The sequence below is a fragment of the Oncorhynchus kisutch genome, linkage group LG29 (genome assembly GCF_002021735.2).
Source record: "Oncorhynchus kisutch isolate 150728-3 linkage group LG29, Okis_V2, whole genome shotgun sequence".
NCBI lineage: Eukaryota > Metazoa > Chordata > Actinopteri > Salmoniformes > Salmonidae > Oncorhynchus > Oncorhynchus kisutch.
This window is the reverse complement of record NC_034202.2, coordinates 41,568,436-41,586,775: the sequence shown is the minus strand read 5'-3', so window position 1 is coordinate 41,586,775 and position 18,340 is coordinate 41,568,436. Positions and strand designations below refer to the sequence as shown.

At 47.8% G+C, this 18,340-nt stretch overlaps 1 protein-coding gene across 1 annotated transcript in view; it reads right to left on the bottom strand.

The window, feature by feature from the left end:
- Window positions 1-18,340, bottom strand: part of polq (polymerase (DNA directed), theta) — an 84,905-nt gene that overhangs the window by 19,518 nt on the left and 47,047 nt on the right. The window contains 10 exon segments of the mRNA XM_031809091.1: window positions 1,033-1,137; window positions 10,942-12,354; window positions 12,462-12,936; window positions 13,429-13,713; window positions 14,623-14,674; window positions 15,126-15,216; window positions 15,942-16,038; window positions 16,458-16,848; window positions 16,944-17,187; window positions 17,327-17,451. Coding sequence (XP_031664951.1) covers window positions 1,033-1,137; window positions 10,942-12,354; window positions 12,462-12,936; window positions 13,429-13,713; window positions 14,623-14,674; window positions 15,126-15,216; window positions 15,942-16,038; window positions 16,458-16,848; window positions 16,944-17,187; window positions 17,327-17,451 — 3,278 coding nt within the window.

The following is an 18,340-nucleotide window of genomic DNA, read 5'->3' as shown; positions in this document are numbered from 1 at the left end:
GTCAGTCAGTGAGTACCGTTCCTATGAGTGAGTGAGTGAGTGAGTGAGTGAGTGAGTGAGTGAGTGAGTGAGTGAGTGAGTGAGTGAGTGAGTGAGTGAGTGAGTGAGTGAGTGAGTGAGTGAGAGAAAGAGAAAGAGAAAGAGAAAGAGAAAGAGAAAGAGAGAAACGTTCCTATGTGTTAGTGAGTGGTTGTACTTCTGTCCTGTAGTAGTGAAATGTCGTGTGCGTACCGGTACTCTGCTGCTGTAGTAGTAGTAGTATGTGTGTGTACCGGTACTCTGCTGCAGTAGTATGCGTGTGCGTGTGCGTACCGGTACTCTGCTGCAGTAGTAGTAGTAGTAGTATGTGTGTGTACCGGTACTCTGCTGCAGTAGTATGCGTGTGCGTGTGTGTACCGGTACTCTGCTGCAGTAGTAGTAGTAGTAGTATGCGTGTGCGTGTGTGTACCGGTACTCTGCTGCAGTAGTAGTAGTAGTAGTATGTGTGTGTACCGGTACTCTGCTGCAGTAGTAGTAGTAGTAGTATGTGTGTGTACCGGTACTCTGCTGCAGTAGTATGCGTGTGCGTGTGTGTACCGGTACTCTGCTGCAGTAGTAGTAGTAGTAGTATGCGTGTGCGTGTGTGTACCGGTACTCTGCTGCAGTAGTAGTAGTAGTAGTATGTGTGTGTACCGGTACTCTGCTGCAGTAGTAGTAGTAGTAGTATGTGTGTGTACCGGTACTCTGCTGCAGTAGTATGCGTGTGCGTGTGTGTACCGGTACTCTGCTGCAGTAGTAGTAGTAGTAGTATGCGTGTGCGTGTGTGTACCGGTACTCTGCTGCAGTAGTAGTAGTAGTAGTATGTGTGTGTACCGGTACTCTGCTGCAGTAGTAGTAGTAGTAGTATGTGTGTGTACCGGTACTCTGCTGCAGTAGTATGCGTGTGCGTGTGTGTACCGGTACTCTGCTGCAGTAGTAGTAGTAGTAGTATGCGTGTGCGTGTGTGTACCGGTACTCTGCTGCAGTAGTAGTAGTAGTAGTATGCGTGTGTACCGGTACTCTGCTGCTGTAGTAGTGATATGTAGTAACAGTCTGTTCCTCCCCAGCAGACAGCCAGTCCTGTTAACACCACACTTCCTGAGGAACACCGGGGAAGACCTACCCACATCATAGAAACATGAATAACTAGGACTCAGTCATAGAAACATGAATAACTAGGACTCAGTCATAGAAACATGAATAACTAGGACTCAGTCATAGAAACATCAATAACTAGGACTCAGTCATAGAAACATGAATAACTAGGACTCAGTCATAGAAACATCAATAACTAGGACTCAGTCATAGAAACATGAATAACAGGTTTACATGCACACCAACATCCTGTTACAGGTTTACATGCACACCAACATCCTGTTACAGGTTTACATGCACACCAACATCCTGTTACAGGTTTACATGCACACCAACATCCTGTTACAGGTTTACATGCACACCAACATCCTGTTACAGGTTTACATGCACACCAACATCCTGTTACAGGTTTACATGTACACCAACATCCTGTTACAGGTTTACATGTACACCAACATCCTGTTACAGGTTTACATGTACACCAACATCCTGTTATAGCTTTACATGCACACCAACATCCTGTTACAGGTTTACATGCACACCAACATCCTGTTACAGGTTTACATGCACACCAACATCCTGTTACAGGTTTACATGCACACCAACATCCTGTTACAGGTTTACATGCACACCAACATCCTGTTACAGGTTTACATGCACACCAACATCCTGTTACAGGTTTACATGCACACCAACATCCTGTTACAGGTTTACATGCACACCAACATCCTGTTATAGCTTTACATGCACACCAAAATCCTGTTACAGGTTTACATGCACACCAACATCCTGTTACAGGTTTACATGCACACCAACATCCTGTTACAGGTTTACATGCACACCAACATCCTGTTACAGGTTTACATGCACACCAACATCCTGTTACAGGTTTACATGCACACCAACATCCTGTTACAGGTTTACATGCACACCAACATCCTGTTACAGGTTTACATGTACACCAACATCCTGTTATAGCTTTACATGCACACCAACATCCTGTTATAGCTTTACATGCACACCAACATCCTGTTATAGGAGAAAATAGCTCCAAAACAGTGGAAAGATTGGTCCTGTGCAAAATGTCATCAGTTTCACCGGTTTTAAGGAAATTAAAAGCTGAGACTTAAATCTCAGACTTAAGTTCGTTTTGCGTGCATATTTTTCCTCATCATTCTACACACAATACCCCATAATGACAAAGCATAAACAGGTTTTTCATTTTTTTTTGTAAATTTATCAAATAAAAAGAACCCGATGGTCACTCTGACAGAGCTCCAGCGTTCCTCTGTGGAGATGGGAGAACCTTCCAGAAGGACAACCATCTCTGCAGCACTCCACCAATCAGGCCTTTATGGTAGAGTGGCCAGATGGAAGCCACTCCTCAGTAAAAGACATGACAGCCCACTTGGAGTTTGGCAAAAGGCTTCTAAAGACTCAGAAAATGAGAAACAAGATTCTCTGGTCTGATGAAACCAAGATTGAACTCTTTGGCCTGACTGCCAAGTGTCACATGTAGAGGAAACCTGGCACCATCCCTACGGTGAAGCATGGTGGTGGCAGCATCATGCTGTGGGGATGTTTTTCAGCAGCAGGACTGGGAGACTAGTCAGGATCAAGGGAAAGATGAACGGAGCAAAGTACAGAGAGATCCCTTGATGAAAACCTGTTCAAAAACGCTCAGGACCTCAGACTGGGGCGAAGGTTCACCTTCCAACAGGACAACGACCCTAAGCACACAGCCAAGAAGCAAGAGTGGCTTCGGGACAAGTCTCTGAATGTGGCCCAGCCAGAGCCCGGACTTGACCCCGATCGAACATCACTGGAGAAACTTGAAAATAGCTGTGCAGCGACGCTCCCCATCCACCCTGACAGAGCTCGAGAGGATCTGCAGAGAAATTTGGGAGAAACTCCCCAAATACAGGTGTGCCAAGCTTGTAGAGTTATACCCAAGAAGACTCGAGACTGTAATCGCTGCCAAAGGTGCTTCGAAAAAGTACTGAGTAAAGGGTCTGAATACTTATGTAAATGTGATGTGTTATTTGAAAATAAATTTGCAAACATTTCAAAATGTATTATGTGTAGATTGATGAGGGGGAAACAGTTTAATCAATTTTAGAATAAGGCTGCAACCTACCTAACTGTGGTAGAAGTGAAGGGGTCTGAATACTTTAGGAAGGCCCTGTATATGCCGCAATATGTATGAGGTTATAGATCTACAGTCAGTGTCATTAGTCAGTGTCCCTGTTTTAGTTACTAGTCCATTAGTCAGTGTCCCTGTTTTAGTTACTAGTCCATTAGTCAGTGTCCCTGTTTTAGTTACTATTCCATTAGTCAGTGTCCCCGTTTTAGTTACTATTCCATTAGTCAGTGTCCCTGTTTTAGTTACTATTCCATTAGTCAGTGTCCCTGTTTTAGTTACTAGTCCATTAGTCAGTGTCCCCGTTTGAGTTACTATTCCATTAGTCAGTGACACTGTTTTAGTTACTATTCCATTAGTCAGTGTCCATGTTTTAGTTACTATTCCATTAGTCAGTGTCCCTGTTTTAGTTACTATTCCATTAGTCAGTGTCCCTGTTTTAGTTACTAGTCCATTAGTCAGTGTCCCTGTTTTAGTTACTAGTCTATTAGTCAGTGTCCCTGTTTTAGTTACTAGTCTATTAGTCAGTGTCCCTGTTTTAGTTACTAGTCCATTAGTCAGTGTCCCCATTTTAGTTACTATTCCATTAGTCAGTGTCCCTGTTTTAGTTACTAGTCCATTAGTCAGTGTCCCCGTTTTAGTTACTATTCCATTAGTCAGTGTCCCCGTTTGTTACTATTCCATTACAGTGTCCCTGTTTTAGTTACTATTCCATTAGTCAGTGTCCCCGTTTTAGTTACTATTCCATTAGTCAGTGTCCCCGTTTTAGTTACTATTCCATTAGTCAGTGTCCCCGTTTTAGTTACTATTCCATTAGTCAGTGTCCCCGTTTTAGTTACTATTCCATTAGTCAGTGTCCCCGTTTTAGTTACTATTCCATTAGTCAGTGTCCCCGTTTGAGTTACTATTCCATTAGTCAGTGTCCCTGTTTGAGTTACTATTCCATTAGAAGGTGTCCCTGTTTTAGTTACTATTCCATTAGTCAGTGTCCCTGTTTGAGTTACTATTCCATTACAGTCAGTGTCCCTGTTTTAGTTACTATTCCACTTAACCCATATGAACTTCCATGAGGATATATTCTGTTTATTCATGGGTACAGGCAGACTTGTCAGCTGGATATCAAAGGTGCATGTAAACAGCGTATCCCCCAAAATACCTTAAGCTGGATATGAGCTTCTATCCAGAATACTGTGTGCATGTAAACGTGGTCACTGACAGGAGTTAAGAAATAAATAGTACAAGAATGGAAAGCTGAGATTCTCCTCTTTTCAATAGAATGGAAAGCTGAGATTCTCCTCTTTTCAATAGAATGGAAAGCTGAGATTCTCCTCTTTTCAATAGAATGGAAAGCTGAGATTCTCCTCTTTTCAATAGAATGGAAAGCTGGGATCCTCCTCTTTCAATAGAGGCCATTAAAGCTGTGTTTTTTCCCACGGGGCATTTAGAATTGTTGGCAATGACTGGGCTTATCAGAACACGTTTCTCTCCAAGCATCAACCAGCTGTAGGAAGAGTTCATCACCAGCTGTAGAAAGAGTTCATCACCAGCTGTAGGAAGAGTTCATCACCAGCTGTAGGAAGAGTTCATCACCAGCTGTAGGAAGAGTTCATCACCAGCTGTAGGAAGAGTTCATCACCAGCTGTAGGAAGAGTTCATCACCAGCTGTAGGAAGAGTTCATCACCAGCTGTAGAAAGAGTTCATCACCAGCTGTAGGAAGAGTTCATCACCAGCTGTTGGAAGAGTTCATCACCAGCTGTAGGAAGAGTTCATCACCAGCTGTAGGAAGAGTTATATACTTCCGGCGCCGACAGAGATGGCCGCCTCGCTTCGCGTTCCTAGGAAACTATGCAGTTTTTAGTTTTTTTACGTGTTATTTTTTACATTAGTACCCCAGGTCATCTTAGGTTTCATTACATACAGTCGAGAAGAACTACTGAATATAAGATCAGCGTCAACTCACCATCAGTACGACCAAGAATATGTTTTTCGCGACGCGGATCCTGTGTTCTGCCTTACAAACAGGACAACTGAGTGGATTCCATGCAGCGACCCAAAAAAACGACTCCGAAAGAGAGGGAAACGAGGCGGTCTTCTGGTCAGACTCCGGAGACGGGCACACCGTGCACCACTCCCTAGCATTCTTCTTGCCAATGTCCAGTCTCTTGACAACAAGGTTGATGAAATCCGAGCAAGGGTAGCATTCCAGAGGGACATCAGAGACTGTAACGTTCTCTGCTTCACGGAAACATGGCTCACCGGAGAGACGCTATCCGAAGCGGTGCAGCCAACGGGTTTCTCCACGCATCGCGCCGACAGAAACAAACATCTTTCTGGTAAGAAGAGGGGCGGGGGCGTATGCCTTATGGCTAACGTGACATGGTGTGATGAAAGAAACATACAGGAACTCAAATCCTTCTGTTCACCTGATTTAGAATTCCTCACAATCAAATGTAGACCGCATTATCTACCAAGAGAATTCTCTTCGATTATAATCACAGCCGTATATATCCCCCCCCAAGCAGACACATCGATGGCTCTGAACGAACTTTATTTAACTCTCTGCAAACTGGAAACGATTTATCCGGAGGCTACATTCATTGTAGCTGGGGATTTTAACAAGGCTAATCTGAAAACAAGACTCCCTAAATTTGATCAGCATATCGATTGCGCAACCAGGGGTGGAAAGACCTTGGATCATTGTTACTCTAACTTCCGCGACGCATATAATGCCCTGCCCCGCCCCCCTTTCGGAAAAGCTGACCACGACTCCATTTTGTTGATCCCTGCCTACAGACAGAAACTAAAACAAGAGGCTCCCACGCTGAGGTCTGTCCAACGCTGGTCCGACCAAGCTGACTCCACACTCCAAGACTGCTTCCATCACGTGGACTGGGAGATGTTTCGTATTGCGTCAGATAACAACATTGACGAATACGCTGATTCGGTGTGCGAGTTCATTAGAACGTGCGTTGAAGATGTCGTTCCCATAGCAACGATTAAAACATTCCCTAACCAGAAACCGTGGATTGATGGCAGCATTCGTGTGAAACTGAAAGCGCGAACCACTGCTTTTAATCAGGGCAAGGTGTCTGGTAACATGACCGAATACAAACAGTGCAGCTATTCCCTCCGCAAGGCTATCAAACAAGCTAAGCGCCAGTACAGAGACAAAGTAGAATCCCAATTCAACGGCTCAGACACAAGAGGCTTGTGGCAGGGTCTACAGTCAATCACGGACTACAGGAAGAAATCCAGCCCAGTCACGGACCAGGATGTCTTGCTCCCAGGCAGACTAAATAACTTTTTTGCCCGCTTTGAGGACAATACAGTGCCACTGACACGGCCTGCAACGAAAACATGCGGACTCTCCTTCACTGCAGCCGAGGTGAGTAAGACATTTAAACGTGTTAACCCTCGCAAGGCTGCAGGCCCAGACGGCATCCCCAGCCGCGCCCTCAGAGCATGCGCAGACCAGCTGGCCGGTGTGTTTACGGACATATTCAATCAATCCCTATACCAGTCTGCTGTTCCCACATGCTTCAAGAGGGCCACCATTTTTCCTGTTCCCAAGAAAGCTAAGGTAACTGAGCTAAACGACTACCGCCCCGTAGCACTCACATCAGTCATCATGAAGTGCTTTGAGAGACTAGTCAAGGACCATATCACCTCCACCCTACCTGACACCCTAGACCCACTCCAATTTGCTTACCGCCCAAATAGGTCCACAGACGATGCAATCTCAACCACACTGCACACTGCCCTAACCCATCTGGACAAGAGGAATACCTATGTGAGAATGCTGTTCATCGACTACAGCTCGGCATTCAACACCATAGTACCCTCCAAGCTCGTCATCAAGCTCGAGACCCTGGGTCTCGACCCCGCCCTGTGCAACTGGGTACTGGACTTCCTGACGGGCCGCCCCCAGGTGGTGAGGGTAGGCAACAACATCTCCTCCCCGCTGATCCTCAACACTGGGGCCCCACAAGGGTGCGTTCTGAGCCCTCTCCTGTACTCCCTGTTCACCCACGACTGCGTTGCCACGCACGCCTCCAACTCAATCATCAAGTTTGCGGACGACACAACAGTGGTAGGCTTGATTACCAACAACGACGAGACGGCCTACAGGGAGGAGGTGAGGGCCCTCGGAGTGTGGTGTCAGGAAAATAACCTCACACTCAACGTCAACAAAACTAAGGAGATGATTGTGGACTTCAGGAAACAGCAGAGGGAACACCCCCCTATCCACATCGATGGAACAGTAGTGGAGAGGGTAGCAAGTTTTAAGTTCCTCGGCATACACATCACAGACAAACTGAATTGGTCCACTCACACAGACAGCATCGTGAAGAAGGCGCAGCAGCGCCTCTTCAACCTCAGGAGGCTGAAGAAATTCGGCTTGTCACCAAAAGCACTCACAAACTTCTACAGATGCACAATCGAGAGCATCCTGGCGGGCTGTATCACCGCCTGGTATGGCAACTGCACCGCCCTCAACCGTAAGGCTCTCCAGAGGGTAGTGAGGTCTGCACAACGCATAACCGGGGGCAAACTACCTGCCCTCCAGGACACCTACACCACCCGATGCTACAGGAAGGCCATAAAGATCATCAAGGACATCAACCACCCGAGCCACTGCCTGTTCACCCCGCTGTCATCCAGAAGGCGAGCTCAGTACAGGTGCATCAAAGCTGGGACCGAGAGACTGAAAAACAGCTTCTATCTCAAGGCCATCAGACTGTTAAACAGCCACCACTAACATTGAGTGGCTGCTGCCAACACACTGTCAATGACACTGACTCAACTCCAGCCACTTTAATAATGGGAATTGATGGGAAATGATGTAAATATATCACTAGCCACTTTAAACAATGCTACCTTATATAATGTTACTTACCCTACATTATTCATCTCATATGCATACGTATATACTGTACTCTATATCATCGACTGCATCCTTATGTAATACATGTATCACTAACCACTTTAACTATGCCACTTTGTTTACATACTCATCTCATATGTTATACTGTACTCGATATCATCTACTGTATCTTGCCTATGCTGCTCTGTACCATCACTCATTCATATATCCTTATGTACATATTCTTTATCCCCTTACACTGTGTATAAGACAGTAGTTTTTTGGAATTGTTAGTTAGATTACTTGTTCGTTATTACTGCATTGTCGGAACTAGAAGCACAAGCATTTCGCTACACTCGCATTAACATCTGCTAACCATGTGTATGTGACAAATAAAATTTGATTTGATTTGAGTTCATCACCAGCTGTAGGTAGAGTTCATCACCAGCTGTAGGAAGAGTTCATCACCAGCTGTACATCACCAGCTGTAGGTAGAGTTCATCACCAGCTGTAGGAAGAGTTCATCACCAGCTGTAGAAAGAGTTCATCACCAGCTGTAGGTAGAGTTCATCACCAGCTGTAGGAAGAGTTCATCACCAGCTGTAGGAAGAGTTCATCACCAGCTGTAGGAAGAGTTCATCACCAGCTGTTCATCAACAGCTGTAGGAAGAGTTCATCACCAGCTGTAAGAAGAGATCATCACCAGCTGTAGAAGAGTTCATCACCAACTGTAAGAAGAGTTCATCACCAACTGTAAGAAGAGATCATCACCAGCTGTAGGAAGAGTTCATCACCAGCTGTAAGAAGAGTTCATCACCAGCTGTTGGAAGAGTTCATCACCAGCTGTAGAAAGAGTTCATCACCAGCTGTAGAAAGAATTCATCACCAACTGTAGGAAGAGTTCATCACCAACTGTAGGAAGAGTTCATCACCAACTGTAGGAAGAGTTCATCACCAACTGTAGGAAGAGTTCATCACCAGCTGTAGGAAGAGTTCATCACCAGCTGTAGAAAGAGTTCATCACCAGCTGTAGAAAGAGTTCATCACCAACTGTAGGAAGAGTTCATCACCAACTGTAGGAAGAGTTCATCACCAACTGTAGGAAGAGTTCATCACCAGCTGTAGAAAGAGTTCATCACCAGCTGTAGAAAGAGTTCATCACCAACTGTAGGAAGAGTTCATCACCAACTGTAGGAAGAGTTCATCACCAACTGTAGAAAGAGTTCATCACCAGCTGTAGAAAGAGTTCATCACCAACTGTAGAAAGAGTTCATCACCAACTGTAGGAAGAGTTCATCACCAGCTGTAGGAAGAGTTCATCACCAGCTGTAGGAAGAGTTCATCACCAGCTGTAGGAAGAGTTCATCACCAGCTGTAGGAAGAGTTCATCACCAGCTGTAGGAAGAGTTCATCACCAGCTGTAGGAAGAGTTCATCACCAGCTGTAGGAAGAGTTCATCACCAGCTGTAGGAAGAGTTCATCACCAGCTGTAGGAAGAGTTCATCACCAGCTGTAGGAAGAGTTCATCACCAACTGTAGGAAGAGTTCATCACCAGCTGTAGGAAGAGTTCATCACCAGCAGTTCATCACAAGCTGTAGGAAGAGTTCATCACCAGCTGTAAGGAAGAGTTCATCACCAACTGTAGGAGTTGCTCTCACTGATATCCCGCCAAACTAGGCTATTTGTGTGTAATAAATAAACAACCATAAACAAACAACAAAATGTTCATCCAGAAGCGGCACTCCTAGTGGCCGGGGGCTTTAATGCAGGCAAAATTAAATCCGAAACATGTGCAACCATAGAAGAAAAAACTAACTCTAGAGACACATTCAAAGCTCTCCCCCGCCCTCCATTTGGCAAATCTGACCAGAATTCTATCCTCCTGATTACAAGCAAAAACTAAAGCAGAAAGGACCAGTGACTCACTCAATATGGAAGTGGTCAGATGGCGCGGATGCTACGCTACAGGACTGTTTTGCTAGCACAGACTAGAATATGTTCCAGGATTCATCCAATGGCATTGAGGAATACACCACCTCAGTCACCGGCTTCATCAATAAGTGTATCGACGACGTCGTCCCCACAGTGACCATACGTACATTTCCCAAACAGAAGCCATGGATTACAGGCAACATCTGCACCAGGCTTAAGGCTAGAACTGCCGCTTTCAAGGAGCGGGACAGTAATCCGGAATCTTATCAGAAATCCTGCTACTCCTCAGACAGGAAAAGCTTCAATACAGGACTAAGACTGAATCCTACTACACCGGCTCTGACGCTCGTCGGATGTGGCAGGGCTTGATAACCATTACAGACTTCAAAGGGAAACCCAGCCGCGAGCTGCCCAGTGACGCGAGCCTACCAGACGAGAGAAATACCTATGCATCGTCACTTTACACTGTACCCCCGCTCATCGTACCCCCACTGTACCCCCTGTACCCCCGCTGTACCCCCTGTATATAGCCTTGTTACTGTTATGTACATTTCTTGTGTTACCGTTTGATCAAATAATGATACTTTTTCTTTTTTTCCTTTAGTTTATTTAGTAAATATTTTCTTAACTCTATTTCTTGAACTGCGTTGTTGGTTAAAGGCTTGTAAGTATTTCACAGTATTCTGTTGTTTTCGGCGCATGTGACAAATACAGTTTGATTTGACATAGCAAATGTACAACTTCAGGAAAGGAATCTGGTTTGCTAGAAATAATAGTCTCCATAATCACTGGGGCACATTGGACGCAAGGCATGCATTACAGCCACTCAATAGGGCCTCCGCAAGGAAATTGTAGCCCTGGTGTGAGTGTGTCTGTGCGTGCGTAGTTACCTCTGATCTGCCTCCCTCCAATCCCTCCGTCTCCTCCGTGTTCTTTCGTTTGACAGACAGGAACGAGGGAATACCTCTCCTTCCTCCTCCACTCCTCTATAAAGGTGTAGAACAGTGTTCTGTCGCTCGCCACGTCTATGATGGCCAGCCCACCGCTAGGGCTGCTGGGAGAGAGAGATGCATCCTGGGAGAGCTGGAGGGTGAAGCCCTCGTCAGTCAGAGATGAGGGGGAGGAGAGGACAGAAGGAGAGTCTAGCAACGTTTTGGGTTGAGGGGGAGGTTTGGTGTCTGTTTTGGGGGGAGGTTTGGTATCTGTTTTGGGGGGAGGTTTAGGGTCTGTTTTGGGGTGAGGGTTAGGGTCTGTTTTGGGGTGACAGGGAGGTTTAGGGTCTGTTTTGGGGTGACAGGGAGGTTTAGGGTCTGTTTTGGGGGCTGAGTGAGAGTGTGTGTCCGTTTTGGGATCTGGTTTCAGGAACTGGGGACCAACAGAGACTGCTGGTTGATCAGGGAGGCGGGAGGAGTGAGCTGATTGGTGGATAGGTCGAGGGGTGGGGGTTGATTGGTTGAGAGGATGGGAAATATGAGTTGGTTGGTTGAGAGGTCTGGTGGTGAGAGGTGAATGATTGATAGTCCTAGTGGTGTAAGGTGATTGGTTGATAGTCCTCATAATGTGAGGTGATCGGACAGAGGAGATGGTCAGTTTAACAGTTTCTTGAGTTGGGGGGATGAGGTCCCCATGAGCCCCACCTGATCTCCCCTCTTCTCTCTCTCCCAGTTGACCCCCTGTCTCCCCCCATCTCACGTTGTTCTCTCCTGTCTCCCCTCGTCTCTCCCCCTCTTTCTCCCTCAGGGGTTGCCTCGTCTCCCCCCATCTCACACTGGTCTCTCTGTCCTCCTCAGCACGTACCAGTGCTGTTAGATCAGTCAGACCAGTCAAACTGTCCTCTGTCTCTCTGTCCTCCTCAGCACGTCCCAGTGCTGTTAGTTCAGTCAGACCAGTCAAACTGTCCTCTGAGTCTTGGTTGTCAACAGCAGTGTGTGTGAGTGTGTGAGCAGGTAGCAGCAGAGGGTGTTGGGAGGGCTGGTCAGACATACTAGGCCAACGATCAAAGATGTCCTGGAGTCCAGGGCTGCAGAGGAGGGAGGGTTCAGACTCTCTCCTCTTCTCTCTCTCCTCCTCTCGCTCTCTCCCTCCATCTCTCCGTGATGCAGGTCTTTTAAACAGCCTGCTCTCACACACTGCAACACCTCTCACATCTCTCTCCTTCTCAACCCCTCCATCTCCTCCTTTTTCTCCCTTTCCTCTCCCATTACATGTCTCATCCCCTCTCTCCTCTTCTCTCCCCGTCTCTCTGACCAGGAAGGTTCCACCTCTTCTCCACCAGTGTTCTGTGTCAGTCTGTCTGTCTGGTTATGGTTGTCTTTGGGTTCATATAACAGACCACTGTGGTTGTGTTGAGGTCGCTCCGTCAAACACTGGTCATGTGTGTTTTTTCCCCGACCGTGATCGTCTGTCTGACCATTGCTGTGGTTGGGTTGAGGTCCTTGTTGTTCTGTTTCCCCATGGTCAGGTTGGGGTCTGTCGGTCTGACCGCAGTCTTGTTCGTGTTGCAGTCCCTCCGTGTGTCTCAGCAGGCTCCTCCTCTCCAGGAAGTGCTCTCCAACCAGCAGAGAGTCGCCCCACTCTGATAGGTTGAAGGACGACTCGCCCCATTGGACGGCCTCCTGTTCCTCTGCCTCCTGATTGGCTATGAGCCCGCTGCGTTGCCGCTGCTGGTTGGACAGGAGACTGGTCTCCATGACAACAGGCCCCTCCTTCTCTTCCTCTGATTGGTGAGAGTCGTGGCTAAGCCCAGCCAATAAAGAGCTGTCGTACAGGCTGTCGAATAGGAAGCTGCTACTGCCGTTTAGACTCTTCTCATTGGTCACTGAGGAGCGGTGTGCGCTAGGGGGTGGGAAGGGTTCATCATCGTCATCATTATCGCCTGCCAAGATCTGTGGGAGGAAGAGTACACCACCATCATCCTTACCATCATCATCATCACCACCATGATCATCATAAGTATCATCACCACCACCATCATCATCACCGCCACCATCATCACCATCACCATCATCCAAACCATCGTCATCATCATCACTACCATCATCATCACTATCATCATCATCTCCATCATCACCACCACCATTCCCATCATCACCACCATCATCATCATCATTATAAACACCTCCATCATAAACACCATCATCATAAACACCATCTCCATCATAAACACCATCATCATAAACACCATCTCCATCATAAACACCATCATCATAAACACCATCATCATAAACACCATCTCCATCATCATAAACACCATCTCCATCATAAACACCATCATCATCATAAACACCATCATCATAAACACCATCATCATCATCATCATAAACACCATCTCCATCATAAACACCATCATCATAAACATCATCTCCATCATAAAACACCATCATCTCCTTCATAAACACCATCATCATCATAAACACCATCATCATCATAAACACCATCTCCATCATAAACACCATCATCATAAACACCATCTCCATCATAATCATAAACACCATCATCATAAACACCATCATCATCATAAACACCATCATCATCATAAACACGATCTCCATCATCATAAACACCATCATCATAAACACCATCTCCATCATCATAAACACCATCTCCATCATCATAAACACCATCATCATCATAAACACCATCTCCATCATCATAAACACCATCTCCATCATAAAACACCATCACCATAAACACCATCATCATCATCATAAACACCATCATCATCATAAACACCATCTCCATCATAAAACACCATCATCATAAACACCATCTCCATCATAAACACAATCATCATCATAAACACCATCTCCATCATAAACACCATCATCATCATAAACACCATCTCCATCATAAACACCATCATCATCATAAACACCATCATCTCCATCATAAACACCATCATCATAAACACCATCATCTCCATCACCACCATCATCATCATAAACACCATCATTACCACCATATTCACCATCACCAACATCCCCACCAACACCACCATCATCATCACCATCACCATCATCATAAACACCATCATCATTACTATCATCTCCATCATCACCACCACCACCACCACCACCATCATCATCACCACCACTACCATCATAAACACCATCATCATCACCATCACCACCATCATTACCATCACCCCCATCAACATCCCCACCATCATATTCACCACCATAAACATCCCCACCAACACCATCATCATCACCACCATCATCATCATCACCATCACCACCACCACCATTACCACCACCACCATCATTATCATCATCACCATTACCATCATCATCACCATTACCACCACCATCATCATCACCACCATCATCATCATCACCACCACCACCCCCACCATCATCACTACCACCACCACCATCATCATCACCACCATCATCACTACCACCACCACCCCCACCATCATCATCACCACCATCATCATCACCATCACCATCACCACCACCATCATCACTACCACCACCACCACCACCACCACCACCATCATCATCATCATCATCATCATCATCATCATCAATGTGGTGGCTGTGGTTGAGTGAGTGTGTGTGTGTGTGTACCTGGTTGTCGAGGATCTGTTCCATCTGGCTGTCAGTCAGAGAGAAGTTGTATCTGGGCGCAGCGTCGTCATGGAAACCATAGGTATGGGGGTTGCCATGGATACTGTTGACTGGTGAGGGGTTCGGTGGGTTAATGTCGGTGGATTTCCCCTCTCCACCCTTCTCCCTGTTCCCTCTCTCCTCCTCTCCATCCTTCTCCCTCTTCCCTCTCTCCTCCTCTCCACCTTTCTCCCTCCTTCCTCTCTCCTCCTCTCCACCTTTCTCCCTCCTTCCTCTCTCCTCCTCTCCACCCTTCTCCCTCCTTCCTCTCTCCTCCTCTCCACCTTTCTCCCTCCTTCCTCTCTCCTCCCTCTCCACCTTTCTCCCTCCTTCCTCTCTCCTCCTCTCCACCTTTCTCCCTCCTTCCTCTCTCCTCCTCTCCACCTTTCTCCCTCCTTCCTCTCTGGTCTTGTAGTAGAATCATTCTCTCAGTCTGAGTGTCCAACTCCAAACTATCCCCAAACCTTCCCTCCTCCTCCTCCTCCTCCTCCTCCTCCTCCTCGTAGAGTTCAGGAGACCCACACCTATCCTGCTCTTCCACCCTGCGGCGTTTGACTACAAAAGAGAGAGAAAGAGCTGGGGCTTGGGCAGAGGAGAGGAAGAGGGGAGGAGGGGGGACAGGGGAGAGGAGGCAGGGAGGAGGGGGGACAGGGGAGAGGAGGCAGGGAGGAGAGGGGACAGGGGAGAGGAGGCAGGGAGGAGAGGGGACAGGGGAGAGGAGGCAGGGAGGAGGGGGGACAGGGGAGAGGAGGCAGGGAGGAGGGGGGACAGGGGAGAGGAGGCAGGGAGGAGGGGACAGGGGAGAGGAGGCAGGGAGGAGGGGGGACAGGGGAGAGGAGGCAGGGAGGAGGGGGGACAGGGGAGAGAAGGCAGGGAGGGGGGGGGACAGGGGAGAGGAGGCAGGGAGGAGGGGGGACAGGGGAGAGAAGGCAGGGAGGAGGGGGGACAGGGGAGAGGAGGCAGGGAGGAGGGGGGACAGGGACCTCTGGTTGTGCCTTGCTCTGGAGGAGAGGTGCAGACTTTGGGGTAGAAACCGAGATCGGGGCAGGGACTGGTAGTGTTTTAGGAGGAAGTTTAAACGATGTTCCTCTCCTCCTCTCCTCACTCTCTCTTTTCTCTACACTCTTCTCCTCCCTTTCTCCCATCTCCTCCTCTCTCTCTCCCCTCTTTTCATCCTCCCTCTTTTCATCCTCCTCCCTCCTCTCCTCCTCCTCCCTCCTCTCTGAGTGTATAGAGCGCAGTACTTTCCTCAGAGCTGTGGACGGCTGTCTTCTACATGCCTGTGCAGGAGATCTCCCTGCCACGCCCAGTCCGTCCCTCTTTACTGTCCCCCCAGAAACACTGGTCAGAGGTTCCTCCACTCGGGAGGTGGGGGCTCTGAAACGGGGAGGGGGAGAGTGGAAGGGGTGGTTGGAGGGATTGAGAGGGGGGTGAGGGCTACTGACTAGTTCAGCTAAGTCCTGGGTGTTTATACCTCTCCTGTCACAGACAGGAAGGTTAGGGTCTTCCTCGCTTCCTCCCTCTTCCCTCTCTCCCACCTCCACTCCTCCTCCCTCTTCCCTCTCTCCCACCTCCACTCCTCCCTCTTCCCTCTCTCCCACCTCCACTCCTCTCTCTTCCCTCTTTCCCACCTCCACTCCTCCTCTCTCCTTTCTCTCTCCCACCTCCACTCCTCTCTCTTCCCTCTCTCCCACCTCCACTCCTCTCTCTTCCCTCTCTCCCACCTCCACTCCTCCTCTCTCCTTTCTCTCTCCCACCTCCACTCCTCTCTCTTCCCTCTCTCCCACCTCCACTCCTCTCTCTTCCCTCTCTCCCACCTCCACTCCCTCGTTCTTCTCTCTCCCCTCTACCTCTTTCTGTTCAACCACGTTTCTCCCTCCATCTTCCATCTCTTTCTTCTCATTTAACCTCCTCTCTTGATCTCTCCAGGATTTGGCCCGGTCCCGCTGTGTCTCAGGTGAGTCGTTGTCATGGTCGTTGTTAGGGCGTGTTTCCGTGGGCAGTGTCCCTGGGTCCCAGGTCACCCCCAATAGGGCGAGGTCTTGCTGGAGGAGGAGCCTGGCCTCAGACACGATTTCAATGGCTGCCTCGTATTCTGTTAGAGCACGCCCCCCACTGACCCAGACACACCGTAAGCTCCGCCTCTCGGCTGCCTCCCCCTCGGTCTCATCCATCGCACGACGAGAACTGGAGAGGAAGAGATCATCACCATCATCATCATCATCACCACCACCACCACCACCACCAGCCCTTTACAACACACTCTCCTCCCTCCTCCTAACCTCTTAAAGGGGACAGCCTTGCGTAGGGCCTTCTCCACCTCAGTGACCTTTGCCCTGGCCAGCTGGGCCACCGTAGCGAGGCCCTGGTCGTAGAGTGTTCGTGCCCTTGTTGCGCTCAGCAGTGAGACCCTGACCAGGTCGACCAGTTCCCTCTGGACCCCAAAGCTCAGCCTGGTCTGGTACTGGGACAGGAGTAACTCCAAGCTGTGCCATCCCAGCCGCCGGCAGAACACCGTTACCATGCCTACGGGACAGGAAACCACACCGTTACTATGGTTACAACATGGTCTGGGACATGCGGGGACAGAAGTAACTAACAGAACACTGTTACCTAGGGGAGGAAAAAGACTACTGTTTACCTGGGCAGGGCTGTGTGTGTTTACCTGCATACGTAGAGGCAGACTGCTGTAGTGACTGTAGCTGTCCGCGGCTACAGTTGTACTTGGTTGCCACGGTACCCAGAGGAACCTCATTGACAAGGTCCTGAAGGACCAGAGTAGTGAAGAACCTGAAGAGAGAAAAAGAGCACAGGTTAGGGTGTGTGTGTGTGTGTGTGTGTGTGTGTGTGTGTGTTTCCATTAGGAAAATGCAGACATTTGACAGGCAGCATTTTAATTTACCGGACATTTAAGAAACAGGGCTCCCGAGTGGCACAGAGGTCTAAGGCACCGCATCTCAGTGCTAGAGGTGTCACTACAGACCCTGGTTCGATTCCAGGCTGTATCACTACCGGCCGTGATTGGGAGTCCCATAGGGCGGCACACAATTGGCCCAGCGTCGTCTGGGTTAGGGTTTGGCCGGGGTAGGCCGTCATTGTAAATAAGAATTTGTTCTTATTTAAAAACATATATATTTTAAACGTACCAGACCCATATGAATGGTAACCCATTAGGGTGTCCAACCACGGTGTTCAGAATGACAGAAATCACATCTAGATTATGGTCATTCACATTAACAGAACATTTACATTATGGTAATTCACATTAACATAACATTTAGAATATGGTAATTAATCTAAACATAACATTTAGAATATGGAAATTCTACTTTAAAAAGCAATGAACGTTTATCTTAAAATGTTGATAAACTATTATTTCTTAAACTATTATTTCTTCACATTATAAGCACAGCAATGTACACAAGGCAGTAGGGCTATAACAAGGCAGTAGGACTATAACAAGGCAGTAGGACTATAACAAGGCAGCAGGGCTATAACAAGGCAGTAGGGCTATAACAAGGCAGCAGGACTATAACAAGGCAGTAGGGCTATAACAAGGCAGTAGGACTATAACAAGGCAGCAGGGCTATAACAAGGCAGCAGGGCTATAACAAGGCAGTAGGGCTATAACAAGGCAGTAGGGCTATAACAAGGCAGTAGAGCTATAACAAGGCAGTAG